This window comes from Triticum urartu, chromosome 5A (assembly GCF_056163025.1).
Source record: "Triticum urartu cultivar PI428250 chromosome 5A, HENAU_Tu73, whole genome shotgun sequence".
NCBI classification, from domain to species: domain Eukaryota; kingdom Viridiplantae; phylum Streptophyta; class Magnoliopsida; order Poales; family Poaceae; genus Triticum; species Triticum urartu.
In genome coordinates, this window is record NC_141877.1 from 607569426 (window position 1) to 607597227 (window position 27802).

The following is a 27802-nucleotide window of genomic DNA, read 5'->3' on the forward strand; positions in this document are numbered from 1 at the left end:
CAAGCACATAGGGAACCACAGCTCCCAGTCGGCCATAACAAACACCCTATCTAGAACAGACCGCATCGGCGATAGTTGTTTGTTGGTCCAGGTGAACCGCGCTCCAGACCTGGCCACTTCCCTAAGTGCCATGGCTGCGATCGCATTGTTGAACATGGCGAATCTGTTCCAGTTAATGTTAGCATTGTTCTTGTCCGCACTCAAGCGGATTAAGTTGAAGTCGCCCCCATCACCACTGGCAAATGTTGGGCTTCCACAGAACCCACCCTGGCCTGGAGCTCGTTCAGGAATTCTAGCGAGCATGAGTGGTCAGCTGGGCCGTACACCACAAGCATCACCCATTCCCGCATAGACGCCCTATGTCTAACGTGGGCAGAAATAAAAAAAGGTGCATGTCTCCCAAGACAGAACCTCAAAGCAAAGGTTGCTTAAACCCATGAGCAAGCCACCAGAGTGGCCGCGGGCCGGGAACCAATGCCACACGAAGCACTCCAGGGGATCAATTGCCAGCAACTCGTGATGCTGAAACTCAGCCTTAATGGTTTCCTGGATGCCTACCGCGTCAATGCCCTCATTGTGCAAGTACTCCTTAAGCTGGGTCCGTCTCCCAGCGTGGCCGAAGCCACGTATGTTCCAAAAGAGGAAACACATCAAATAATGCGGTTACGGAGGCGGATCCTGCGCGAGGTCACCGCTTTTGCCACACGCCTCGTCCTTTGGGGGCAGACGAGGGGGAGAGACGGTATCCTCCCCTGCGGATACCGCGCTCTGATCGGGCAGCGCAGCCATGGACAAGGGTGCCCCTGCTCCCTCTGCCGTTGTGCCCACGCGCGCAGCTGCAGCACTAGCAAGTGTTGCTTGTGCTAGTTCCTTCGCACGAACTAAAGATATTAGCGAACGGGCATCTCCCTCACACACACCAAGTCCACCCCACTATCCCCCAAAATAGCCCCCAGACGCGTGTCCGAGAAAGATTCTAGAATCGTAAAACGGGAGGAGGGGGGATTACCGTCAATCTCCATGTTCTTCTCGGCTTGCAGAAGTTGCGCGCGTTGGAGCGAAGGCATGTTGCCCTTGGCTCCCTTGGGGCGACCACTGGTGCGCGTCGGGGTAGGGTCCGTGGCCACCATCTTGGAGTGACGCGCCTTGATCACCGGGAGCGCCACAGCCTCCGCCCGCAGGGTAGTGGCTAGTCCCGACGAGGCAGCCGCAGGACCGCCAACAGCCGGGGCTAGCGGAGAAGCCAAGGCCATGACCGCCTGCTTAGGCGTAGGTGGCGCGCCCAAATTCTCCATCGGAGGGATCGACGCCACCTTGCGGCATGCGGTCTTCTTCACCTGCCTCACCGACCCGCTCTTGCTCGCACCTCCGGAGGAGGGGGGCAGCCACATGGCGGAGCCGCCCCCTGGTCTCCACCCCCGAGCCCCGAGGAGCGCACGCCTGGCAGGAGAGAGGAGCGACGCCCAGAGTCGCACGAGGCCGTCACTCCCCGTTCCGCCTCGGAGTCAAGGGCCAGATTGGACCCGTACTGGTTCACCTCCAGGAGTGCGCCCGTCGCGCCGGGAGGCGCAAACGCAGCCGCCACCGAGCCCTTGGGAGTACCCGCTGTCTTGTCCAGGGACTTGTCGTGGATGCCCAGCTTGTCCCATGCCGAAGTGTCGATGGAGTCATCTCCCATGCTCTTGTCGTTGTCGTGGTCCGCATCTTTGTCTTTGTCGCTGGGGCCTTTGCCATTTGAAGGTGGGGGCGGTGGAGGTGCCGCGCCGCGCCCTGGCGCCGCCAGCTCTGGCTCCAGCTTGATGCCGTACCCCTCGCCGTTGAACCATAGTTCGACACGACCGCCGGCTTGTCAGGTGCACGGCAGGCGAACCGCATTCGCACCGGACCCACCCGGATCAGGGACAGCTCGTCGACCGCAATGGGGCGGCCGATCATGGTGGTGGCTGCCATGAGCCGATCGACCCGTCATTGCTTGGGGGGACGCCCCACAACTTCACCCACACCTCGGGCATGGTCATGGCCTTGGGTTCCTCCTCGCGCGCCTCCCGGATCTCCGCCATGATATTGTTGAGGGAGAGGAACAACTTTCCGCTGCGCGTCACCATCCTTAGCATCGCTTTGTTGGGAAACACCACCGAGAACCGGTCCACGCCCACCGGAAGCACCTGCCAATCCCATTCTCCCTCAAAGAGGTGCGGCAGCTCCGCCTCAAGAACCACAGAGGAGAGCAGGCCCGGAGCGGCAGAGATGAAGGCCGCATCCGAGCCCAGGCCCTCGACCTCGGCAGCGTCCTCCGGGCCCTCCACGAACGGCAGGCAGAAGAACCCCTGGCCCGGGATCGCGTTCCCCATGATCTGCAGCTGCAGCGGCCTGCCACGGGTCGAGCAGTAGGCCGAGGCGTGGCCTTCTTCTTGACAGAGGATGCAGAGGGGCTTGAACGCGCACTCACTCTGGAAATGGCCGACCCGCCCGCACTTGAAGCACTCCGGCCCATCCGCTGCCTCCACCTCCACCGGGATCGGCTCTGCCGCCGTGCCCTTGGACGAAGACAGTGCCCCCATCAGCGCAGGCGTAGCCCGGCGCAGATCCGCCACAGGCCCCGGCCGCTGCTTCTGCTTCTTGGCGTAGACCCGGTCGCCGCCGAGAGGGTGCTGCATCTCCTTATGCTTCAGCTCCTTCTTCTTCTCGAGGCCGCGCCGCCGGTGCTCCTCCTTCTTTTGATGCTTGTGCTCCTGCTCCTTGATCCACCATGGGGGCGGCAGCCCCCAACCACCTGCCTCCGCCTCCTGGATTGCGAGCTGCATCTTGGCCTTGGCGCGCAGGTCGCACTCGCGCTACCGCTCGGCTTCTGGATCCAGGGGAGGCGACATCGATGGCTTCTCCCCGCGCCGCTCCCCGCGCGAGCCCATCTGCACCACCTCGGCGAAAGAGCGACGAAGAGGAGGGGGAGAGGATAGGCGACGCAGCCGATGGGCTTGCTTTCCGAAGCGGCGGATCTGAGCAGTGGTGGCTGGAAACCCTAAGGAGGGATCTAGCGCGCCCCGGCGCACCCACATCCATTTATAGGGGAGGCGGGGAGGCAACCCTAGCGACGCGTCGACCGACCGGGCCGCGGGCCGCAAAGGCGCCCCCTGGGCCGCCTCCAACGCATTGCCAGCCCGCAGCACCAGGTCCAACCCCACCCCTGTGGAGCCAGGCCCCGAGGGGAGCACATCGGGCCCCCCAACTGGACCGGGCGGCCCAACTGACGCCAGCGGCCCACCAATGGACCGCGGCCCAGCCACGGAAACCCTAACGGTTTCCCCTCCGAGCGGAGACGACGCCAATCCGCCGCCGCCACCCTGCGCGCCCATCGCCGGCCGCCGAGGCTCCGCGTCCAGCCGAGCTAGCTCCTGCGCCGCGGCCTCCCTCGCCGCTGTTAGGAGCGCAAGGGCACCCGCCCCCTGGCGACCCCGTGGTACCCCACCACGCGACTCCGCTTGGCGACCCACGCCGCGGCCACCGGGCGCAAAACGCCGGTGCCGGCCCGCCCTACCGGAAGCTCCCTGCTCCTCGGCGTGCGTGACATAGTCAGCCAGCGAGCACGACGAACGTGCCCGCGTCGAAATCGAACTCGCACTCCCACCCTCACTCACATGGCTTACCTCGTCGTCGTCCGAGCTTTCCCCCGCCAACGCCCAGAAGTGGCTGCCGCCCGACGGCGCCGGGCTGAGGAGGGGTGCAGCGTGCACCGCCCTGCCCCCCGCGCCCTTCCGCACCGCCGTCCACTCCTCGTCGGAGCAGACCGCCTCCTCCACCCGGACACCGAGCGCGTCGCCGCTGCCTCCTGACCGTACAGGAGCCGTTGGGAGCGCCATCATGGTTCCGACGACACTCTCACACATACATGATGCAGATACATGGGCTTTAATAGCCGGACTCACACGACTATCACGCACCCACTAACCACTACATGCACACACGCCGGCCAAGCCACACACAAATGGCTTGATCCGTTTTTAACTCCACACTACCTACCTTCATGCATGCACGTTCAGCACTAACTAGCCGAACCTCACGCAACGGCCACACAGCTCGGCCGTTTACCTCCATGCATGTAGTCTGCCACTAACAAACACTTGACCACACTAATATGCATGTACATCACTAAGTCTAACTAAATCATGTCACGGCCACTCATCTCCTGACTTGCCGATTTGCTCGCCTGCACTCGCTCTATCTCTGTGTTGCTGATCCGGCCGCTTTGCCATGTTGCCGAGCATGCAACGAATCATCACTTAGTAACACTAATGCAACTCTACATCTCTATGACCAATGCAACAGATTAAACATGATCTAATCCTATATGCTTAATACTAATAACAAGATTAGTTCCAACAGTAACTCCAGTTAATACCACGGCAGAACTGAACAATAATGATTAATCTTGCTCTCCCCTACCTACAATTTCGAAATTTCCTTATGGACGCATGCCCTCCATCGATGAAGTCCAGCAACGAGATTAAATAATTTTTCTACAGTTTTGTGCAAATTACACGAAGAAGTAACCTAGGTATATTATAATTAAACCATCATCACCTAGAGGATATGTTCTATGGGACTGAAAATGACTCTTGTCCCATCTTTGGTCAATTTCCTACCCTTCGCGAGCAAGAGGAGATCTTGTATGACAAACTATCTTTGTTTCTTATCTTTGCACTGGATGCTGGATATGCGGTGTTCCGTTATCTGATGATAGTGGAACCCGGCCATAAGGTAGTAATTCAGTGTTTTTGTTAGTACGTGGCCATCTGATATGGCCACAAATTACTTACTCCCTCCGTCCCATAATATAAGAATGTTTTCCTCCGTTCCATAATATAAGAACGTTTTTGACACTAGCGTAGTGTTAAAAACGTTTTTATATTATGGGACGGAAGGAGTACCATTCAGTGATTCTGCAAAGTATCCCTATGTTGTTGATAACTCTGGTTATATGAGATTTCAGTTTCACTGATTTGGAAACTATTTTTCAGGTCAAGTCGGTGTGTCCAGCATATTAGCCGAAGCTAAGTTGTATGCTCAGTCTTTGCTGCTTCATTAATTGGCCGAACATTCGCGATCTAAAGCCTGTGGCCAGAAAATTTCCAGGTATTCGTGGGGAAAAAGATTCCAATTGGACTGGTTTAGGATGTTTCCAAGTTGGAACACTGTTCTGTTCCACCACATGGACAGTCAGACTTCTCATTTGGTAGCATGCGTACTGTGTATTTGATATGTATTTCATTTGGTACGTAGCAAGCCGGCTTATTTTGACCCCTCAACCTTCAGAGATAAGGTCTTCCTGTGAGAGTCGACCATCTCCTCGTTCGTCCAGATCCACTCCATGGCGATATGTGCTACAAGCATACAAATATGAGAAAGATGCTTCATAAATTGTATTGTCACATCAATTCCTAAGAGGTATGTTTGGCTCAATCATGACCGTCTTTATATCTTACTGAACTTCTATACTTCCGTTAGTGGATGATTTTCTATAGGTTTGCGTTCTGGCATTCTTATTCTTTGGTTCTATGCATCAATAGGTTTCCACCTGTTCTCCTGGTGTTATTCCTTTTCTCTGTCAGACAGCTTATGCAGAGTTACCCAATGCCTGCCCAGCTCCAGTTAGTAGTACCACGGCAGAACTGAACAATAGTGATTAATTTTGCACTCTCCTTCGACCTTTCCTTATGGATGTATTCCCTCCATCAATGAAGCCCAGCAACAAATTAAATAATTTTCTTAAATTTTGTGCAAATTACTGAAGAACCATCCTAGGTTTATTATAATTATGAAAACGTGACAATGTTTATTCTTCATCACCTAGAGACTATGTTATGTTATTCGATATGCGAAGTCGAGCACTCTTACTTGTGCGACTAGACGGAAGCGTCTTACTTCGATGTGAGGGACGCGTTACGTGTTATATGGAGCAGGGGCGCACCTCCCTGATAGCGCATACATTGCGGTAGTTTAGATCTTCTAGGAAGATTATATCTTGGGGAGGAAGCGATAAGAGAGAGGTTATAATATGAGATATGAGATAAACATCCAAACAACCTACTCTATCTATCTCTATCATGCACCGGTGTGGGGCTCAATGAACGTGACATGTTTACATGTTTGACACCCTCCCTTAATCACAACTTCATCAACTTGAGATTATGCTTGAAGTCCTCAAAGCTTCTGACAGGTAGGGCCTTTGTGAATCCATCTGCTATCTGATCTCTGGAATGCACAAACCGAATGTTAAGTTGCTTTTGAGCCACTCTTTCTCTGATAAAATGGAAATCAATCTTTATATGCTTTGTTCTGGCATGGAAAACAGGGTTAGCAGATAAGTATGTGGCACCTAAGTTATCACACCACAAACAGGGAGCCTTGGCACTTTTCACACCAAGCTCCTTTAGCATGGACTGCACCCATATGATCTTAGCTGTACCATTAGCTAATGCTTTGTATTCTGCCTCTGTACTTGATCTGGAGACCGTGGCCTGTTTTCTTGCACACCATGAAATCAAGTTAGGGCCAAAGAAAACTGCAAAGCCACCAGTGGAACGCCTGTCATCTAGGCATCCTGCCCAATCAGAATCTGAGAAGGCACTCACAAGTGTAGATGAAGATTTGCTGAGATTGAGACCAATATTAAGAGTGTTTTTGACATATCTGACTATGCGTTTTGCAGCAGTCCAATGAACTATAGTGGGTGCGTGGAGGAATTGGCAAACTTTATTGACAGCAAATGAGATATCAGGTCTTGTAAGTGTTAAATATTGAAGTGCACCTACTAGACTTCTGTATTTTGTGCTGTCATCTTGGCTCAAGGGCTGCCCTTTTGTAAGAGATAGCTTTTCAGAACTAGACAATGGAGTGGGTGAGGGTTTACAACCTTGTAAGCCAGCTTTCTTCACCAAGTCTGTTGCATACTTTTCTTCGGAGAGATGAATACCATTCTCATGCTTCTTTACCTATTCCCAGAAAATAATGCAACTCTCCAAGATCCTTGAGAGCAAACTCTGCACTAAGATCTTTCAAAAGTCCTATGACAGTATCATCAGATGAACTTGTAACAATAATATCATCAACATATATGAGAACAAATATGTGTGTGTTGCATTTATTGTAGATGAACAATGAGGTGTCAGACTTAGAAGGGACAAAACCAAGTGTTTGCATTTTTTGACTGAGTCGGGAATACCACGCCCTAGGAGCTTGCTTCAACCCATATAGTGCCTTATCAAGTTTGCACACGTGAGAAGGTGCATTCTTGTTTTCAAACCCAGGAGGTTGTTTCATGTACACTTCCTTTTCCAGAACACCATGAAGAAACGCATTCTGTACATCAAGTTGTCTGAGACTCCAGCCTCTGGAAACTGCAATAGACAACACAAGACGAATGGTGGCAGCTTTTACAACGGGACTAAAGGTGTCCTCGTAGTCTATGCCATACCATTGTTTAAAGCCCTTTGCCACAAGTCTTGCTTTGTAGCGATCTATGGTTCCATCAGATTTTCTCTTGATCCTAAAAACCCACTTACAATCAATAAGATTTTTACCTTTCTGTGGGGAACCAAGTGCCAGGTTTTATTTCTTTTCAGAGCCATGTATTCTTCATTCATGGCTTTTCTCCAATGTTCATCACCAAGTGCTTCTTCAAGTGTATAAGGTTCACCTGTTGAACAAATCATACCGTATTTTGTTACATGTTTGTAATCAACAGGTTGAACTACCCCTTTTTGCAGCCGTGTATGTCGTGGTGACTGCAAAGAGGATCCCGTGCTGCGTACAGGAGTTTCTGCATGCACCGATCCCAAGGAGGATTCGGGGATAGCAGCGGTGTCCAGCGGCAGCAGATCTTCTGTGGCAGGGGACGAAGCAGCGACGCGCACGGGCGAAGCAGCAGCCGCCGCAGAAGATCCGGGATCATCATTGCCCGTGGCCCTCCTGGCGCCAGCAGCGGAGTCCACGCCAGCAGTGGTTGGGCCCGCGCCGGTCGGGCGATGCAGGTCGCGCCGCTTGTAGTAGACCGGTTGGACCGGAAAGCGGGCGCGCGTCGAGCCAGTCGGAGGTGGCCACGCGGTCGAGCGGGGTTGGTGCTGGGCGAGGGGCGCGGCGTCAGGCACAGGAGCGGCCCGGTCGGGCACAGCCGAGACGCGGGTGGGCGCTGACCCCGAGGCGGATCCACGCAGCCTGTCGTCGGATGCAGATCCCGGGGCGAATTCTGTCGGCCCTGCACACACCGATCCCGAGGGGGATTTGTTCCCCGAGCTGGGGCACATGAAATATGGTGCTGTAGCACCGTTTTCTTCAGGATTTTCACCGATTTCTTCCGAGTTTCCGTTCCCAGATGCATCTGCACTATCTCATGTATCATCACACAACTCATGCAACGTGGTGAGTGTTGGGGAACGTAGTAATTTCAAAAAAAAATCCTACACACACGCAAGATCATGGTGATGCATAGCAACGAGAGGGGAGAGTGTTGTCCACGTACCCTCGTAGACCGAAAGCGGAAGCGTTAGCACAACGCGGTTGATGTAGTCGTACGTCTTCACGATCCGACCGATCAAGTACCGAACGTACGACACCTCCGAGTTCAGCACACGTTCAGCCCGATGACGTCCCTCGAACTCCAATCCAGCCGAGTGTTGAGGGAGAGTTTCGTCAGCACGACGGCGTGGTGACGATGTTGATGTTCTACCGACGCAGGGCTTCGCCTAAGCACCACTACAGTATTATCGAGGTGGACTATGGTGAAGGGGGGCGCCGCACAATGATCAATTGTTGTGTCTCTAGGGTGCCCCCTGCCCCCGTATATAAAGGAGCAAGGGGGGTGTGGCCGCCAAGGGAGAGGGCGTGCCAGGAGGAGTCCTACTCCGGGAGTAGGACTCCCCCCTTTCCTAGTTGGATTAGGACTTGAGGGGGAAGGAGTGGAGGAGAAGGAAGGAAGGGGGGCGCCGCCCCCCTCTCCTTGTCCTATTCGGACTAGGGGGAGGGGCACGCGGCCAGCCCTTGCCTCCTCTCCTCTCTTCCACCTAGGCCCACTAAGGCCCATTTGATTCCCGGGGGGTTCCGGTAACCTCCCGGTACTCTGGTAAAATCCCGATTTTATCCGGAACACTTCCGACATCCAAACATAGGCTTACAATATATCAATCTTCATGTCTCGACCATTTCGAGACTCCTCCTCATGTCCGTGATCACATCCGGGACTCCGAACAACCTTCGGTACATCAAAACATATAAACTCATAATATAACTGTCATCGTAACGTTAAGCGTGCGGACCCTACGGGTTCGAGAACTATGTTGACATGACCGGGACACGTCTCCGGTCAATAACTAATAGTGGAACCTGGATGCTCATATTGGCTCCTACATATTCTACGAAGATCTTTATCGGTCAGACCGCATAACAACATACGTTGTTCCCTTTGTCATCGGTATGTTACTTGCCCGAGATTTGATCGTCGGTATCTCAATACCTAGTTCAATCTCGTTACCGGCAAGTCTCTTTACTCGTTCCGTAATACATCATCCCGCAACTAACTCATTAGTTGCAATGCTTGCAAGGCTTAAGTGATGTGCATTACTGAGAGGGCCCAGAGATACCTCTCCGACAATCGGAGTGACAAATCCTAATCTCGAAATACGCCAACCCAACAAGTACCTTCGGAGACACCTGTAGAGCACCTTTATAATCACCCAGTTACGTTGTGACGTTTGGTAGCACACAAAGTGTTCCTCCGGTAAACGGGAGTTGCATAATCTCATAGTCATAGGAACATGTATAAGTCATGAAGAAAGCAATAGCAACATACTAAACGATCGAGTGCTAAGCTAACGGAATGGGTCATGTCAATCACATCATTCTCCTAATGATGTGATCCCGTTAATCAAATGACAACCCATGTCAATGGCTAGGAAACTTAACCATCTTTGATCAACGAGCTAGTCAAGTAGAGGCATACTAGTGACACTCTGTTTGTCTATGTATTCACACATGTATTATGTTTCCGGTTAATACAATTCTAACATGAATAATAAACATTTATCATGATATAAGGAAATAAATAATAACTTTATTATTGCCTCTAGGGCATATTTCCTTCAGTGAGCGGGTTAGTCATCATAGAGTCAACACATTTATCATCCCTTGAATCAAGCCAGTGAGAGTGGATGGGAGAAGAAGAATTTCTTTGCGAAGCAAGGCACCGGCATTTGGGTGGAGGTCAGAAAATGGAAACTTGGTCTCATCAAAGACTACATCGCAAGAGATGTAGACACGTCTGGAGGAGACATCAAGGCACTTGACCCCCTTGTGTTGAGCACTATACCCAAGGAACACGCACTGTTGGGAGCGAAACATGAGTTTTCTGGTGTTGTAAGGACGGAGATTGGGCCAGCATGCACAGCCGAAAACACATAGAGAAGTGTAGTCTGGTTTGACATGAAGAAGTCGTTCAATGGGAGTTTCATTATTTATAACACGGCTAGGGAGCATATTAATGATATGAACAGCCGTGAGAAAAGCTTCATCCCAGAATTTAAGGGGCATGGAAGCACCAGCTAGGAGGGCTAGACCAACCTCAACGATGTGTCTATGCTTACGTTCGGCTGACCCATTTTGTTGGCGAGCATGAGGGCATGACACGTGATGTGATATGCCAAGTGTTGGAAAAAGGAATTGAGTTTCTCATACTCCCCCCCCCCCCCCAGTCGGATTGGACGGCAATAATCTTGCGGTCAAACTTGCGTTCAACAAGTGCTTGGAAGTTTTGAACAACTTGAAAGACTTCGGACCTCTTCTTGAGAAGATAAATCCACGAGAATTTGCTATAGTCATCAATAAAGCTAACGTAATATGTGTATCTACCAACCGAGTTAGGAGTAGGACCCCAAACATCAGAAAATATTAATTGCAAAGGTTGAGTAGAAACACTAGTTGATATGGGATACGGTAACTGATGACATTTTGCTATTTGGCAAGAATCACAAATAGTCTCAATGTTGCGCTCACCAGCAAACAGGAACTTATTTTTCTTAAGCAAACTTTCAACTAAGGAAAAGGAAGCATGTCCTAAACGATCGTGCCATCGTGTGGACGAGAGCTTGATAGCACCACAAGCTTGTTTATTTGATCTTCGAAACTCCGGAATCAACGGCTAAAGTCCTCGAACGCATCTACCTCGATAGAGGATTCTCCTTATGGTCTGATCCTTAATCAAGAAGAAAAAGGGGTGAAACTCAATGAAAACATGATTATCAACGGTGATGCGATGAACGGACAGAAGATTCTTATTGGCACTAGGAACATGCAAGATTTTTCGAAGATGAATTTTGCGGGAAGGGGTATGAATAACTGAGTGACCTATGTGATGTATGCTCATACCTGCACCACTGGCTGTATGGATCTGATCCTTCCCATGATATTTCTCACGGAGAGTCACCTTCTCCAGCTAGCCCGTGAGATGGTTGGTGGCGCCACTATCGAGATACCAGTTGGTATCCACGCCATAGGAGCCATCGGCAGCCGCCTCCACCTTGTCATCTTCTTCAGATGTCGCCTCGTCCTCATCAAATCGGTACCAACAGTCTTTAGCTGTGTGGCCAGGTTTCCCACAGATTTGACAGCGAATGGCGTCAAGACGAGACCGGCCAGATCCACTGCGCCGCCCCCTGTTGCTGGTGGAGTTGGGACGGCCAGAGCGTGAACCGGAGCCGGTGGCGTTGCTGGGGCCGCCTTGCTTGCCCTTGGGACGAGGAGGACCGCGGTGGCGAGCTGAGTAGCCACCACGCCCGCGGGTGGCCGCGTTCGCAGATGACTTGAAGCCGCCGCCGGAGTTCTGGAAGTGGGCCACGCGTTGATCGAAGTTGCTGAGCATGGCAAAGAGCTCGTCGAGGGTGAAGGGCATGACGCGGGCGTCGAGAGCTGAGGCCAGGGGCTGGTAGTCCATGTCCAGCCCGTGCAGGATGTAGGAGATGAGCTCGTCATCCTGGATGGGTTTGCCCGCCGCGGCGAGTTCATCGGCAAGCCCGCGCATGAAGGCAAAGTAGGCAGCGACGGACTGGTTGCCCTTTTGAGCGTTGATGAGGGCGGTGCGGATGTTGTTGACGCGGCTCAAGGACTGCGACGAGAACATGCCCGCCAGCGCCGACCAGAGGCCGTGCGCGGTGGTGATCGCGGTCACCATGATCAGCACCTCCTTGGAGAGGTTGCTGAGGAAGTAGCCGAGCACCTGCTGGTCCTCCCTGACCCAGATGGGGTGGAGAGGGTTGGGCTCGGAGGTTTCCTTCCCATCCTTGTCCTTGGTGACAAGAAGGGGCATTGGTTCGGGCATGGTGCCATCGGCATAGCCGAAGAGACCTGCCCCTCTCAGCTGGGGCGTGATCTGAGTACGCCAAAGCACATAGTTCGTGCGAGAGAGTTTCTCCGGAACCTGGCCGTTGAGGCTTGTGTGGGAGGTGGCGGAGGAAGCCATGGAGGCTAGTGCTACTGGATTTCTGGAAACCTAGACGAGATTGGAAGAGGAGGCTCTGATTACCATGTGCGACTAGGCGGAAGCGTCTTACCTCGATGTGAGGGTCGCGTTACGTGTTATATGGAGTAGGGGCGCACCTCCCTGATAGCGCATACATTGCGGTAGTTTAGATCTTCTAGGAAGATTACATCTTGGGGAGGAAGAGATAAGAGAGAGGTTACAATATGAGATATGAGATAAACATCCAAACAACCTACTCTATCTATCTCTATCATGCGCCAGTGTGGGGCTCAATGAACATGACATGTTTACATGTTTGACATTACTCTCTTGATTTATGTATTGGACTGAAACCAGCTCTTACCCAATCTTTTGGTCAACTTCCTACCCTAGCAGCCAGAGGAGATCTTTCATGACAAACTATCTTTAAAACAACACACATCAATGTTTCTTCAGTACATAAGCATCTGATATGGCCACAAATCATTTGGCAATCATTGATTTCTGTAAAGTACTCTTATTTTGTTGATAACTCTGGATATTGAGATCTGAGTTTCACACTTTCGGAAACTATTTTTCAGGTCAAGTCCATGTATCCAGCATACTAGTCGAAGCTAACTGTTATACTCAATCTCTGCTACTTTACTTTCATAAGATGGACCTTCGAGAAAGTACGGTGACAGAAATGATCCAAAGGGATGACAGATCAAAGTGGTTATCACACAACAATCATAACATAAAATGCTTCACTGAGGGTGAGATAAGAGGAATTACCGGTAACTACGAAACTATCATTGGAAAAGGCGGCTTCGGAGAAGTCTACAAAGGTGTTCTCCAAGATGGAACAACAGTTGCAGTCAAGAAATTTATGTGTAATGTAGAAGAAAATTTTGCCAAAGGGCTGAAAGTCCACTGTGAAATCAACCACAGGAACGTAGTTCGGCTCATAGGCTACTGTGCCGAGGAAAAAGCCCTAATGATAGTCAGCGAGTATATATCTAAAGGGAACCTTGGCGATGTTCTTCACCATGAACTCATTCCCATCACATTAGATACTCGACTGCGGATCGCGGTGGAGTGTTCAGAGGCATTGCGTTACATGCATTCACAAATGTATACTCAGGTCATTCATGATGATATCAAGCCTGCCAATATACTATTAGAGCATCTTCAACAGCCGCGCCAAAAGACGCGCGCGCAGGGTAAATTGACTTTATAGCGCGCGCGGGGCGTTTACGCGCGCTCCAGCGGTGGCGGGAAACGATTGCGCGCGCGGGAAAAGGCGGCCGCTCGCGCGTTACATTTGGCGCGCCGCGTCCGGCACGCCTATAAATTGCAGGGCCTCCGCCGCTCTCTCCATCGCCCTTTGCCGCTCTCTCCGTCTCTCCATCCCCCCTGCCGCGCTCTGCCGCTGACACGCCACCACCGCGCCACAATGCCGCCTCGGCGCCGGGGAGGTACGGGCTACCGCGACGTCCACGTGCGTCTGTCCAGCACCTACTCCGCCGAGATTCGGGCGGGCGGCGGCATGCGGCTCCGTCTCGAAACTTTCGACACCGCCCAGGAGGCCGCGCGTACGACGCTGCGGCGTGGTGCCTCCTGCAGTCCCGTCAAGACATGAACTTCGCCGACGTGGCGACGCTGGAGCGCGCACAGGAGTTGGTGCCTTTCCCGCGGCTTCTCACTGACGAGGATCATCGCAAGCACCGAAGGCGGGAGCATCGTCTCAGGCTGGCCGAGATGGACGAGCAAGCCATGACGCTGTGGAGTCATCGCTTTCCGGAAGACACCAACGAGGAACAGTTTTTCGCCCAGAGAAGGGCGAGGAGAGCGAAGAGGAGAGAGGAGCGAGCCGACTATCGCGAGGACAAGCGAACGCGGAAGGCGGTCGCTAAATACAACCAAGCGCTAGGAGATGCGTCCTCCTGGAACTCCGGCGACGAGCGGTTCCTTGACGCCTACGCTCTGACGTCGGAGGAGGACATCACTGAGACAGAGTCCGAGTCGAACGAGTAGTAGTAGGAGAACTATCTATGAAACCAAATATGTAGTAGGAGAACTATCTACGAAACCAAATATGTAGTAGAAAAAAACTGAAATATAGCACGCCTGCTGGAGCGACGTGGGCGCGCTTTAATTTGCGGCGGCCGCTGGAGCCAGCGCACCGCTGCGCGCAAAAATTGGCTAACCTGGCGCTGTATCGCGATTTTTAGCGTGCGGCGCGTTGCGCGGCTGTTGGAGATGCTCTTAAATGACAACTTCAATGCAAAAATATCTGACTTTGGAATATCAAGACTGGTCAACACAGACTCGACCCTTTTCACTGAGCATGTAATGGGGAGCATAGGTTACATGGACCCTTTGTTTGCTCGCAGCGGGCGTCTCACCTGGAAAAGTGATGTTTACAGTTTCGGAATCGTTCTGGTTGAATTTATTACAAAGAAAAAGGCAACAATAAGAAATGGGGAGGCCGGCATAGTTGAATGTTTCACCCAAGCTCTTGCAACAGGGAAGAGAAAGGTGAGAGAGTTGTTCGATCTTGAAATTTCAAGCCAGAATAACATGAAGGTTCTTGAAGGGGTTGCGAAGCTAGCAGGGCAATGTTTGAGGATGGAGATGGATAGACGCCCTGAGATGATAGATGTGGCAGAAAGTCTTCGGGCGCTTAGAAAAACTCAAGTTCAAGGAAAACAAACTATTTTTCCTTGGGGGTGGAGGAACAAGTCAGCAGCTCAGAACAACCGGCAATCTTCTAGCTCAGTCACGCCACAATCTTTGCCATCCAACTTGTGCCGCCATTTCTCACTTAGGGAGATGAGATCTGTGACAAGAAACTTTGACGAATCATACCTTGTTGGTGTGGGTCGATCTAGTAAAGTTTACTGTGGAGTGATTGATGGGGGAGCAACCAAGGTGGCTATCAAATGTAGCAGAGTTGAGCAGGATGTGAGTTTGTTTAAGACAGAGATAGGGATGATGGCAAAGCTCCGCCACCATCATCTCGTATCTTTGGTCGGTTACTGCAAAGAGAAAAACCAGAGATACTGATCTACGATTATATGGCTCGTGGCACCCTGAGTGAGAACCTTTACGCTAACAAAACGGAGGAGCCACCGCTTACTTGGAGGCAGCGTCTAGACGTCTGCATCGGTGCTGCTCGTGCCCTGCACTACCTTCATGAGTGTTCCATCATCTCTAATGATGTGTCGACGACGAACATTCTCCTAGATGAGAAATTGGTCGGCAAGCTTTCAAGTACAGTCTCACAGCCGCAGGATACCATGAAAGTGAGCACGAGCTCTATGGGAACTAACAGAGAACTCCAATGTATACTCTTTCTGAAGCGAGTATTTTGTATTATGTGTTTGTTCATGCTTTTCATTATACGGTGCTGTAATGGATTTGTCAGGCTGTTCGCCTGCACTATTATTGTGTCCTGTCAGTCTTGTGCTGGCTACAGTTTTCAGTTGGGTAATCATCATTATGCATAAAACTGGTTCCTTTGTTTCACAGTTCCTATACAAAGTAGTGGGACGGATTTTTTTTAAATAGCTCAGATGTAGTTACCATGCTCTTAAGTAGGGTTGTTAATTGCGTTCTGCAAAACAAGGGGATGTAGCTCAGATGGTAGAGCGCTCGCTTAGCATGCGAGAGGTATGGGGATCGATACCCCACTTCTCCATTATTTTTGTCCCCCTATTTTTTTGCAAATCTGAACACTGAAATATACTGTAGAATTCAAATTCCTCTACACCAAGTATCACCATCTCTACAAAACGGTCAAGTTATCACAGTTTCCTGGATGATGGAACATCTTTGTCAAAACTGTCATCGCGTGAGCTATTTACAAACCTTCATCTTCGCTCCAAAAAAAAAGTGTACAGAGGATAAAATACAAAGTGAAAGGAAAAATAATCAACCAAGCGCATCTGGTGTAGTGGTATCATAGTACCCTCCCACGGTACTGACCAGGGTTCGATTCCCTGGATGCGCATTTATTTTCTCATCCGTTTTTTTGTTGTTTTGTATGGACTTTCAGATAAGGAGTGCGGGCCATGACGCACAATGGATTTCTTTCTCTGTTATTTGTTTTTTATGGCCGTAGTCTTTTTTCTTTCTTTGTACATAACAATTATCTGAAATATGGGAAGAAAATTTCTTTGTACATAACAATTATCTGAAATATGGGAAGAAATTATATTTTTTATAGGAAGGGAAGAAATTATAGTTATAGCTTCAGGAGCAGTGAAATGATGAACGGCCGAAAGCTGTTCCACCATGAACCCGGGGTGTTTAACAAGAGTTACATTTCTGGATTTCCCTTTGTCGAGATGGTCAAATCTGCGGCATTTTCTTCCGAGGGAACTAGGACGGGCAAAATCCAGCCTGAACCATTTCCAGTAGAAGTGAATCATGAAGAAGAGCTTTGCGAGGAGCATTGGCGCAGCGGTCCTACCGGAGCATCAAGCCGTCAGCGCAACAGCGGTAGATCGCAGGCAAGGCTTCATTTTCTCTGTGGAAAATCTTGCCGTTGCGCCGCTTCCACGTGTTCCATATGGCGGAGGTCAGCGCTGTAGAACGAACTTCTGCAAAGATGAGAGCCGTCCCAAAAATCACGAACCTTCTTGCTGCAACATCGGAGTGAAGAAAAACGGCTGAAGAATGCGATCGAAGCCCATCCAATCTCAGGCCAACATACAGCGTAGAAGTACTGCACACAGGCTAATCCGAGGAACCAACTTCTCCTGCTACTGCCCAGAGAACAAGGCACAAATCATCATTATTCAGAAAGAGAACGGCGTGCCCTAAGGTTCTGCATGTGAAGCCACTCTGAAGCCGGCGAGCCCTGGGTAGTACCTTGGCACAGCAAACTGCATGCAAGAAGACAAGAAGGTAAACCTCTGGAGCTAAGATATATTTTGCTGTAAACAAACATGACAACATAGCATCTGCATCATAGCAGGCCTGATTGCAGATCAAGGGCCGAGATGCATAGTATATTGGCAACACAGTTTCAGAAATCAAGCATTGGAGCTAAGATATACTGTACTTCATTGTACCCATCATCTTTTTGCTACTTAACCATTGAGTTCGCAACTTGACTTACATCTTTAGTTGGAAAAATGTCTCGGCCCCAATGTGAGCATGGGCATTAACCGCCTCAAGCTTCATGGACAGGAACTGCAGATGACAGCAATTGTCAAGCTATTTATTATTAACTGAACTATAGAGGGTAACACAATTCCATAGAAGCGACAATCTGTGATACAGCATACCTCAGTTTGACGGTCCAAAGCTTGGACATAATTGATTATCGAGGACTGATGCTTTGCCAATAACCTAACCAAGGAAGCATAAGCTTTCCAAAGAAAATTATTTACAGACACAAAACTAGGGAGGACATTAGTCGGACAGAGTGGAAACATAAAAAACATTGAATGCTTGTTGATGAGATTAAAATGCACCTTATTGCATCCAGGAACAAGATCTTGGAGAATTTTCATCCGCTCGGTTATTTTCTCCCGTCGTGCCTGTCAAAATAAGTAGAGATCTCAGTAATCGAATCACCTTGTTTACTTGCAATTGCCGTATAGCAAGAGTGTACTTTTCCACTTCAATTTTTAACCGTCTTTAATGGGCAGTGTCAATGTGAATCTATGGGGTACTCAAAATTGAAAATAATACATTCAGAATAGTCAAAACTGAAAACAGTGCCCATTGAACCGACCCTTTCTGCAAGGCTATGGCTGTCAGTTGCTTGACCCCTTCTTGCCCTCACATGGATGAAATCTTTTTTTTTCAAGCGGCACACGATCTCACTCCAGCACTAGCACCCGCTCGCGAGGCAGCGTGATCGCAATCGGCTCGGCCTCATGATGGATGCGCTCCTGGCTTCGGCGCGCCGCTTATCATCATCATAGTGCCAACTGGCGCCCGCCACTAGGTGGCTCTTTTTTCTTATTTCTCTTATGTTTTCATGGGCTTGAATGTGTTGTGGTCCTAGCTGTCGTTTGTCTATTGATGTTCGGATATGGGTTGTATGGACCGTTGCTTTATTTATAAAGCGGGGCGAAAGCCTATTTTGAAAAATGGATGAAATCTTGCTTTGGTGGCGGAGGATTTTGATCAAATTTCTTGAATTAGCTTTAGCATCTTTTCTGAAAACTGCCATTATCATCACTGGATTTAAGAGATTTGGTTTGTGGCCAGTTATCTTGCTATACTTAGCCATCTCCAACCTCGCCGACGTTTGGTTTTGGTTTGTGGCATTTCAGAGATTAAGACCCGTTCGGTCAATTTTGATGATCACCGTTGGATGACAAAAAACTGTTCAAAAATCCAAATATTTACAAGAGATTTGATGATCCGCGTTGGATGGAGTTGCCCTTAGATCATCTCTAGAAGACCCCTTAAAATCGCGACCCTTAAAAGCATGATAAGGGTCGATAAATCGCGTTTTAAGGTTCGAAATCACCGGCGGCGGAACAGAACCCGTAAACCCGAACAGTAAAAGAGAATATCCCGATTTCGGCCCCGCAAACTATAAAAGCACACAAATCAATTGACCATGATTTTGAGCAAATAAAACATAAATGCCAATAATTCAAACATGATCTTGACACCACCACACAGTTTTGGCGACATTTGAACATAGTTTTTGCACCACAACCCAAAAGACATCACCGCACCATCCGTCATCACTCCATCATCATCATGATCATCATCATCATCATTATCATCGCAAGATGAAATCTTGACTGCCACCATTGCCACCACCATTTGCCGAACCACCATGCTCACCGAACCTTGGCACCGCATGGCCTCTTCCAGCTAGCCTCCTCCTCTCCACGATCTCCAACCTTTCCATGTCATGCCATTCTTTGGTGACCTCGTCCATCTCATTTCGGTTCATCATCATGATCTTGTTCTCCTATTGAAGGAGTTTGGCCATGGCTTTATCCTCCTCGGCCTTGGCTCTTCTCTCCTCAATGGCGGCCTTGCGGTTGGTCTCCTCCTTGAGTAGTTACGTTGCCACTTCTCCTGCTTCCCTTGAGCCTTTTTCTCGGCCAACTTCTTTTTTTCCTCCAATGTCTTGATCACCAAAAGCTCATTGGACTTGACCATGCGATCTAGCTTGTCCCGCAAGCTTGAAGCCTCCGCTTCCTTCTAGATCTTGTCCTTGGCCTTCTTGTTTCCATCAGGCTTATTCTTGTTTCTTGGGCCATCATCCTCTTCATCATTGTCATCATCATCCATCTTGGTGAGGGCACCTCTCTTCGGTGGGTATTCTTTCTCAAACACCTTCCACTTCTCACTATATATCTTTGAGAAGTTCTCAACAATGCTCTAGTTGAAATGCCTTTTTGCATGAAGCTTCCATGTCCTTGTACCTTTCTTGCGCAATTTTGTCCTATAAAATGGAAACAATGTCAAATTGCAACCGCTCCAAGTTGTACAAAAGATTTGCGCTTGGGACATGAAACAAACTCACATAGTCGGCTTCAATGACATCACTTGGAGGTGCATTGTGCACTTGCGTCAAGCAAGTAGCCCAACGGCTACATATTGGCTTGATGACGTCCCAACGACCTTGAAGAGAACGAAAAGTGTGTGGCGTCCTGTTGGGATACTTTGCCATCATGCGGAAGAACTGATCCTTGATCCTTTGCCAATACCGCTATGCGGTTTGGTCGGCGCCGGTGCACGCATCAAGAGACACCGACTCCCACGCCTTGATCAAAATTATGTCTTCCAATGGAGTGCAGTTCTTTGATCTTGCGCGTTTTGCTAGCGCTTCGTCGTACACCCCCTCGTCAACCTCCTCCACATCGTCTTTTTCCCGTGACCGTGCACGCCACCATCCATCTCGTTGTAGCCGTACTCACCGATCGGTGTTTGATCGATGTCGACGGTGTTGTCGTCCAAGATTTGCACGAAGTCAGCCGTCGCATGATGGATACCGGCTCTACAATTGCGCTCGACATGTCACGTACAAGAGGAATGAACTCAAATGAATGAAGTGCAGGAAATCGAAGAATCATACCTTGTGTCCATTTCGTCGAACGCCTCGGGGGCGGTAGCTACGCCATCGCCAGAGTGCTCGGGGAAGCTCTTGCCGAAGCAATCGGGGGATGTGTTAGCGGGGCAGCTTTCCCGGCGAGCTTCTTGCATTTCACACCGGAAACCTTCCCCTTCTTCGCCGGCGGTTGCCGGACCGAATTCGCATCGGAGGCGGCGAGGCGGGCGAGCAGGCGTGCCTTCACGGCGGGGCCGGTGGGGATGTCGTCCTGGACGACGACGTTGCACTGCCGCTTGCGGGGTGGCGCGGTGTAGCCTTGAACGGCGACGGGCGCGGCATGGCCGTCGACGAGATCTGCCCAAGGGGGTGGCACGTGGATGGCGTCCGCGGTGATGGCTTCCGGCTGAGAGGCTTCCATGCCGACGAAGGGACGCCTAGGAAGGTGCTCCGGGGGACCGTAGGGAGGTGGTTGGGGGTGGAGGGAGAGCGAAGCGGGAAGAGCCGCGCGGAAATGTCCCTCCCGCCAAATCTCGCAGTTGATAGGGATCGAGCTTGGGTCAGCCTCCTGCCCCATGAATCTAAAGGTTGAGGGCGAAGTTTTTCCGTGTCCCATAAAATTTTACAATTCGCACGCTGATATGGTGTCTAGTCAGATCATTTTTTTGGCCCGAAACCGTAAACGGACGGTTATTTTGTGGGTCGACGCGTTTTAAGAGGTTTGCTAGAGTTCTCTTAGGGCATCTCCAGCCGTTGGCCCCTCCAGGACGCATAAAAATCGCCCCCTGGGGGCGAGCCGGCGATACAATCGGCGCCGGGGGCGGTTTTGCGCCCAGTCGTCGCCCCCAGGCGCCGAAATTGGCCCACTTTGCAGCCCAATTTCGGCGAATAAAGGGCCCATATGGGCGAGAATAGGCCCATATTCGGCGTGGTTTCGCCGTGTCTCGGCGTTCAATTATCAACACAATTATTTCTTATCACATATTTCATCACAGAAAAATCAAATATTTCAACAAAATAGTACAACAACAAATAGTTCAATATAAATTATATAGTTCAACAAATAAAAACTCGTATTTCATCACACGGCGTCCCCCTTGAGCCTTCATAGGTGCTCAATCAGATATTTCTGCAGTTGATGATGCACCTGTGGGTCTCGGATCTCCTAACGCATACTGAGATAGGCAGTCCAAGTTGCCGGTAGCTGGTGATCAACTTCGGCTAGAGGACCCTGCCTGTAGTATGGTTCAGTGTCAAACACTGGGTCTTCTTGCTCGCTCTCGATTATCATGTTGTGCAAGATGACACAGCAAGTCATAATCTCCCACATTTGATCTTTGGACCAGGTCTGAGCGGGGTACCGAACAACAGCAAATCGAGATTGGAGCACACCAAATGTCCGCTCGACATCCTTCCTGCAAGCCTCCTGAAGCTTCGCAAACCAGGCGTTCTTGCCTCCTGCCACAGGGTTTGAGATTGTCTTCACAAATGTCGACCATCTCGGATAGATGCCGTCAGCTAGATAGTACCCCTTGTTGTATTGGTGCCCATTGATCTCGAAGTTCACCGGAGGAGAATGGCCCTCAACGAGCTTGGCAAAAACAGGAGAGCACTGCAGCACGTTGATGTCATTGTGAGTTAGAAGGTGTGCCAAATCCAGAGGTCCTGTGTGGCTACCGCCTCAAGCACCACACTACAACCGCCTTTGGCGCCTTTGTACATCCCCTGCCAACCAAATGGGCAATTCTTCCATTTCCAATGCATGCAGTCGATGCTTCCAAGCATCCCAGGAAATCCTCTTGCTGCATTCTAGGCTAGGATCCGAATAGTGTCTTCCGCATTGGGTGTTCTCAAGTATTGTGGCCCAAACACTGCCACCACTGCCCGACAGAACTTGTAGAAACACTCTATGCTGGTGGACTCGGCCATGCGCCCATAGTCGTCGAGTGAATCACTGGGAGCTCCATATGCAAGCATCCTCATAGCTGTAGTGCACTTCTGGATGGAGGTGAATCCAAGAGCGCCAGTGCAATCCATCTTGCACTTGAAGTAGTTGTCGAACTCCCGGATGGAATTCACAATCCCGAGGAAGAGCTTTCGGCTCATCCGATAACGGCGCCAAAATGTTCTCTCGCCATGAAGTGGAGCATCGGCGAAGTAGTCGGAGTAGAGCATGCAGTAGCCTTGGAGACGATGCCGGTTCTTTGCTTTCATCCGCCCCGGCGCCGAGCCACCTCGCCGCGGCTTTTCATTGCTCGTCAGCAGCTGGGCGAGGGCGCGAGCACCATGAGATGCTCTTTTTCCTGGATGTCGGCCGCGGCTTCCTCCTCCAGCAGCGCGGCGAGCTCTTCCTCCTCATCCGAGTCCATCGCCGAGGCAGGCAAAACGCCGAACACCTTGCGCTCGGTGGGCGTGTACCCGCCGTTAAACCGCGCCTCCGCGGCCGGAAACGCCCAGCTGTTGTGGGAGGGGCTGCCGCGGCGAAGCGCTGCTATTTTCCGGCGGGGAATGGCTATCTAGCGGAGTAGGGCGGCGGCCGTTGCCGGGATATAGCTAGTGGTGGCCAAGGGCACGGGGGGTGCGAGACGAGTCGGGGGAAGAAAACCTTGACTTTTCCCCTGTCGGTGTGGGCCAGGCGTGCTTTTCCCTAGCGCCGGAGCCCCCAACTGCTCCCCAGCGCGCCGGGTTCGGCCTGTGACCGCCGGGCGGAAAAAAGGTCCGAACCGACGATTTTCGGCGTCCTAGGGACGCGACTGAACCGTTTTTTCGATGTCGGCGTTGAAAAAATGATCTGAGAGGGCTTGTTGGGGGCGCGGCTGGAGATGCCCTTAGATAGCAGCGCCCTGCCGACGGTCGGATACACCCCTCCATGGTTATCCACAGAAAACGGTACGGCGAACCTTGGTCTCCGCTTCCTTGCCGTTGTTTCACTGTTGACATCTCCGCCGCCTTTCTCACATTGCTTGCAGGGCGCCGCATCAGACTCCTTCCAAATCAGCGGTGAGATCAGCGGGCTGCCGTCCCGCGGCGGTTGAATGAAGCAAGCAGGGAGCGAGCGAGTACGGGTCCGGTATGGCAGTCGGCAGCCGCGGTGGACCTCTGTGGTGCGGCTGCAGCGGCTGGGCCCAAGGGCGGGCTTCCACGGCGGGCGTGGATCTGAGCATTTGGGTACAGCGGGTGAGGGGACGGCCCGCTGCAGCTGCAGGGGATCCTCCATGGCTGCCAGGAAATTTTCAGTTCCAACAACTTCAATTGTTCCCGTCTCTGATATGGGGAAAAATGGATCCACATTGGAGCTAGATTCACCATCTAAATTCTGTGGTCATAAAAATTTAAGGTATTCTTCTTTGAAATTATTTTCCCCAGGGATTGATTGGTTTAGGAAGTTTCATAAAAGCACTAGCAGACCTGTAAATATAAATCCAGATTGTCTGGTATAGGAAGTTTCCAAGTTGGAAAATTGTTCCACGACATGGACAGTCAGACCATGCTATGCCCATAAAAAAACACGCATATTAACCTTCGGTAGCTAGCGGGCTCATTTTGACCCCTCAACCTTCACGGATGAGGTCTTCCCATGAGAGCTGAGCATCGGTTCCTTCTTCCAGATCCACTCCATGCCGATGTGTGTTACAAAATATGAGAAACATGCTTCAACATAAATTATATTGCCGCATCAGTTCCTAAAGAGGTATGTTGGGCTCAGCAGCAACCATCTTTATAACCTTACTGATTTTTTATATTTTCTTCAGTGGATAGGTTTCTACAGGTTTGCATTTTTCGCATTTTAAATCTTCGGTTCTAACCTTCAGGTTTTTTTCCTCATAGTGTTCATGCCTTTTCCTTGTCAGAGTTATGGGGCTTTAGCTGTCTTTTTTTTTTGGTTTGCACCTGGATGCAGAATTACTTTACACAACGCCTACCATGAAACTCCAATCAATACCACGACAGAACTGAACAATAATTATTAATTTTGCTCTCCCCTACCTACAGTTTCCGCCTTATGGACGTATGCCCCATCGATGAAGTCCAGCAGCGAGATTAAATAATATTTTCTACAAATTTGTGCAAATTACAGAAGAAGTAACCTAGGTATATTATAATTAAACCATCATCACCCAGAGGATATGTTCTATGATTAAATGGGCAAAGTCGAGCCCTCCTGTTCTCTTCATTGATGTGTTGGACTGAAAATGACTCTTATCCCATGATTCCCATCCTTGGTCAACGTCCTACCCTTCGCGGGCAAGAGGGGATCTTGTATGACAAACTATCTTTGTTTCTTATCTTTGCACTGGATGCTGGATGTGTGTTGTTCCGTTATCTGATGATAGTGGAACCCGGCCATAAGGTAGTATGGGAAAAAACCGCAATTCAGTGTTTTTGTCAGTACGTGGCCATCTCATACGGCCACAAGTTACTTATCATTCATTGATTCTGCAAAGTATTCCTATGTTGACATGTTGTTGATAACTCTGGTTATATGAGATTTGAGTTTGACCCATTTGGAAACTATTTTTCAGGTCAAGTCGGTGTGTCCAGCATATAAGCCGAAGCTAACTTGTATACTCAGTCTTTGCTACTTCACTTTCATAAGATGGACCTTCGGGAGAGTACAGTGGCAGAAATGATCCAAAGAGATGACAGGTCAAAGTGGTTGTCATGTAGCAATCATAACATAAAATGCTTCACAGAGGGTGAGATAAAAAGAATTACCAGCAACTACGAAACTATCATTGGAAAAGGCGGCTTCGGAGAAGTTTACAAAGGTGTTCTGCAAGATGGAAGAACAGTTGCAGTCAAGAGATTTATGAGTAATATAGAAGAAAATTTTGCAAAAGAGCTGAAAGTCCACTGTGAAATCAACCACAAGAATGTAGTTAGGCTCATAGGCTACTGTGCCAAGGAAAATGCCCTAATGATAGTCAGTGAGTATATATCTAAAGGGAACCTCAGCAATGTTCTTCACCATGAACGCATTCCCATCACGTTGGATACACGACTGCGTATCGCGGTGGAGTGTTCAGAGGCATTGTGCTACATGCATTCACAAATGTATACTCAGGTGATCCATGGTGATATCAAGCCTGCCAATATACTATTAGATGACAACTTCAATGCAAAAATATCTGACTTTGGAATATCAAGACTTGTCAACACAGACTCGACCCTTTTCACTGATCATGTAATGGGGAGCATAGGTTACATGGACCCTTTGTTTGCTCGCAGCGGGCGTCTCACCTCGAAGAGTGATGTTTACAGTTTCGGAATCGTTCTGGTTGAATTGATTACAAAGAAAAAGGCAACGATAAGAAATGGGGAGGCCGGCATAGTTGAATGTTTTACCCAATCTCTTGTAACAGAGAAGAGAAAGGTGAGAGAGTTGTTCGATGTTGAAATCTCAAGCCAGAACAACATGAAGGTTCTTGAAGGGGTTGCAAAGCTAGCAGGACAATGCTTGAGAATGGAGATAGATAGACGCCCTGAGATGAGAGATGTGGCGGAACGTCTTCGAGCGCTTAGGAAAACTCAAATTCAAGTTAAACAAACACCAACTATTTTTCCTTGGGGGTGGAGGAACAAGCCAGCAGCTCAAAACAACTGGCAATCTTCTAGCTCAGTCACGCAACAATCTTTGCCATATAACTTGTGCCGCCATTTCTCACTCAGGGAGGTGAAATCCGCGACAAGAAATTTTGAGAAGTCGCACCTTATTGGTGTGGGTTTATTTGGTAAAGTTTACTATGGAGTGATTGATGGGGGAGCAACAAAGGTGGCTATCAAACGGGGCAGGTTTGAACAGGATGTGAGTATGTTCCAGACAGAGATAGCGATGATGGCCAATCTCCGCCACCATCATCTCGTATCATTGGTCGGTTACTGTAAAGAGAAAAACCAGAGGATGCTGATCTACGACTACATGGCTCGTGGCACCCTGAGTGAGAACCTTTACGCTAACAAAATGAAGGAGCCACCGCTTACTTGGAGCAGCGTCTAGACGTCTGCATCGGTGCTGCTCGTGCCCTGCACTACCTTCATGAGTGTTCCATCATCCCTAATGATGTGTCGACGACGAAGATTCTCCTAGATGAGAGATTGGCCGGCAAGTTTTCAAGTGAAGTCTCACCATGGCGGGATGCCATGGATGTGACCCCCACACTGCGTATGGGACGTCTGGGTTGTGTCGATCCTGAATTTTACTGCACTGGACAACTAACACAGAAATCCAATGTGTATTCTTTTGGTGTCGTACTGTTTGAGGTTTTGTGTGCTCGGGCTGCTTATAATCCCAATCTTCCAGAAAGACAAGCTAATCTGGTATATTGCGCCCTTAGTTGCCAGAAGAAGGGCATCCTTGATCTGATTGTTGATCCAGATCTTGAAGGAAAGATTGCTCCGTGGTGCTTCAAGAAGTTTGTGGAGATTGCTGAGAAATGTGTAAGTGATCGTGGTATCGACCGCCCTACAATGCAAGAGGTGCTTGAGAACCTGGAGTTGTGTCTTGTAGAACAAAGCGGAAGCCTTGGTGATGAGATGTTGGCTGAAGATGACACTAATGGTCCTTCAAGGACAGAGCGTCGGTTGAACCTGGATATGTACCTTGCAGAAGACGATGATTCCAGCCATTGTAGTTTGGTATCAACCTTCGAATATGATGACATGGAATGTGCTTCTGATGGTGGTGTGGATTCTGATTCCGAATTGCTAATGCCACGATGAGCAGGCAGGAAGCGGTCACCAATTTTCCTACTGCCAATGCTCTCTCCACCGACAGATCATGCCAGAGAATTACTCCATATATGTATACTGCAATTTCTGACGGTCCCTTTCTTTTCTGAAGCGAGTATTTTGTACTATGTCTTTGTTCATGCTTTTCATTATCCGGGTGCTGTAATGGATTTGTCAGGCCGTTCACCCTGCACTATTGTTATGTCCTGCTAGTCTTGCACTGGCTACAGTTTTCAGTTGGGTAATCATCATTATGCATAAAACTGGTTCCTTTGTTTCGTCCTGAATAATAAGACATTATCGATAGTACTGTACTTACCAGCACAAGCAACTAAGGGAATCTGGCAGTCTGGCAGAGTAGGATAGGATTTTCTTTTTGCTCTTAGATAGAAGTAACCACTGAAGCTCCTCCCTGAACCTACGTCTGCAGGCAAAGAGACTGGGGATAACTCCCTTCTGGAAACATATGCATTCCTCGTGTTCCAAATGGCCCAAGCAATCAGTATGATGACATCCATTGCAAATGGAAGATTGAGCAGGCGAACTAACTGACT

General features: G+C 49.9%; 2 protein-coding genes and 2 non-coding genes across 4 annotated transcripts; all 4 read left to right on the top strand.

The window, feature by feature from the left end:
* The first annotated feature begins 5219 nt into the window (after positions 1-5219).
* On the top strand, positions 5220-15550 carry LOC125507480 (wall-associated receptor kinase 4-like). The gene is made up of 3 exons (XM_087524636.1): positions 5220-5442; positions 13084-13665; positions 14754-15550. Exons 2-3 carry the CDS (start codon positions 13158-13160, stop codon positions 15548-15550), a joined length of 1305 nt encoding a protein of 434 aa, XP_087380762.1. The 5' UTR covers positions 5220-5442; positions 13084-13157.
* Positions 15551-16111: 561 nt separating this feature from the next.
* On the top strand, positions 16112-16184 carry TRNAA-AGC (transfer RNA alanine (anticodon AGC)). The gene has a single exon. It is a non-coding gene; the product is annotated as a tRNA-Ala (tRNA).
* Positions 16185-16425: 241 nt separating this feature from the next.
* TRNAG-CCC (transfer RNA glycine (anticodon CCC)) lies at positions 16426-16496 on the top strand. Its single transcript has one exon. It is a non-coding gene; the product is annotated as a tRNA-Gly (tRNA).
* Positions 16497-23416: 6920 nt separating this feature from the next.
* On the top strand, positions 23417-27480 carry LOC125511004 (receptor like protein kinase S.2). Its single transcript, XM_048676291.2, is given in 3 exon segments — positions 23417-23856; positions 25043-26503; positions 26506-27480. Coding segments are annotated over 2 exon segments (2121 nt in total). The 5' UTR covers positions 23417-23856; positions 25043-25116; the 3' UTR covers positions 27240-27480.
* The last annotated feature ends 322 nt before the right edge of the window (positions 27481-27802 follow it).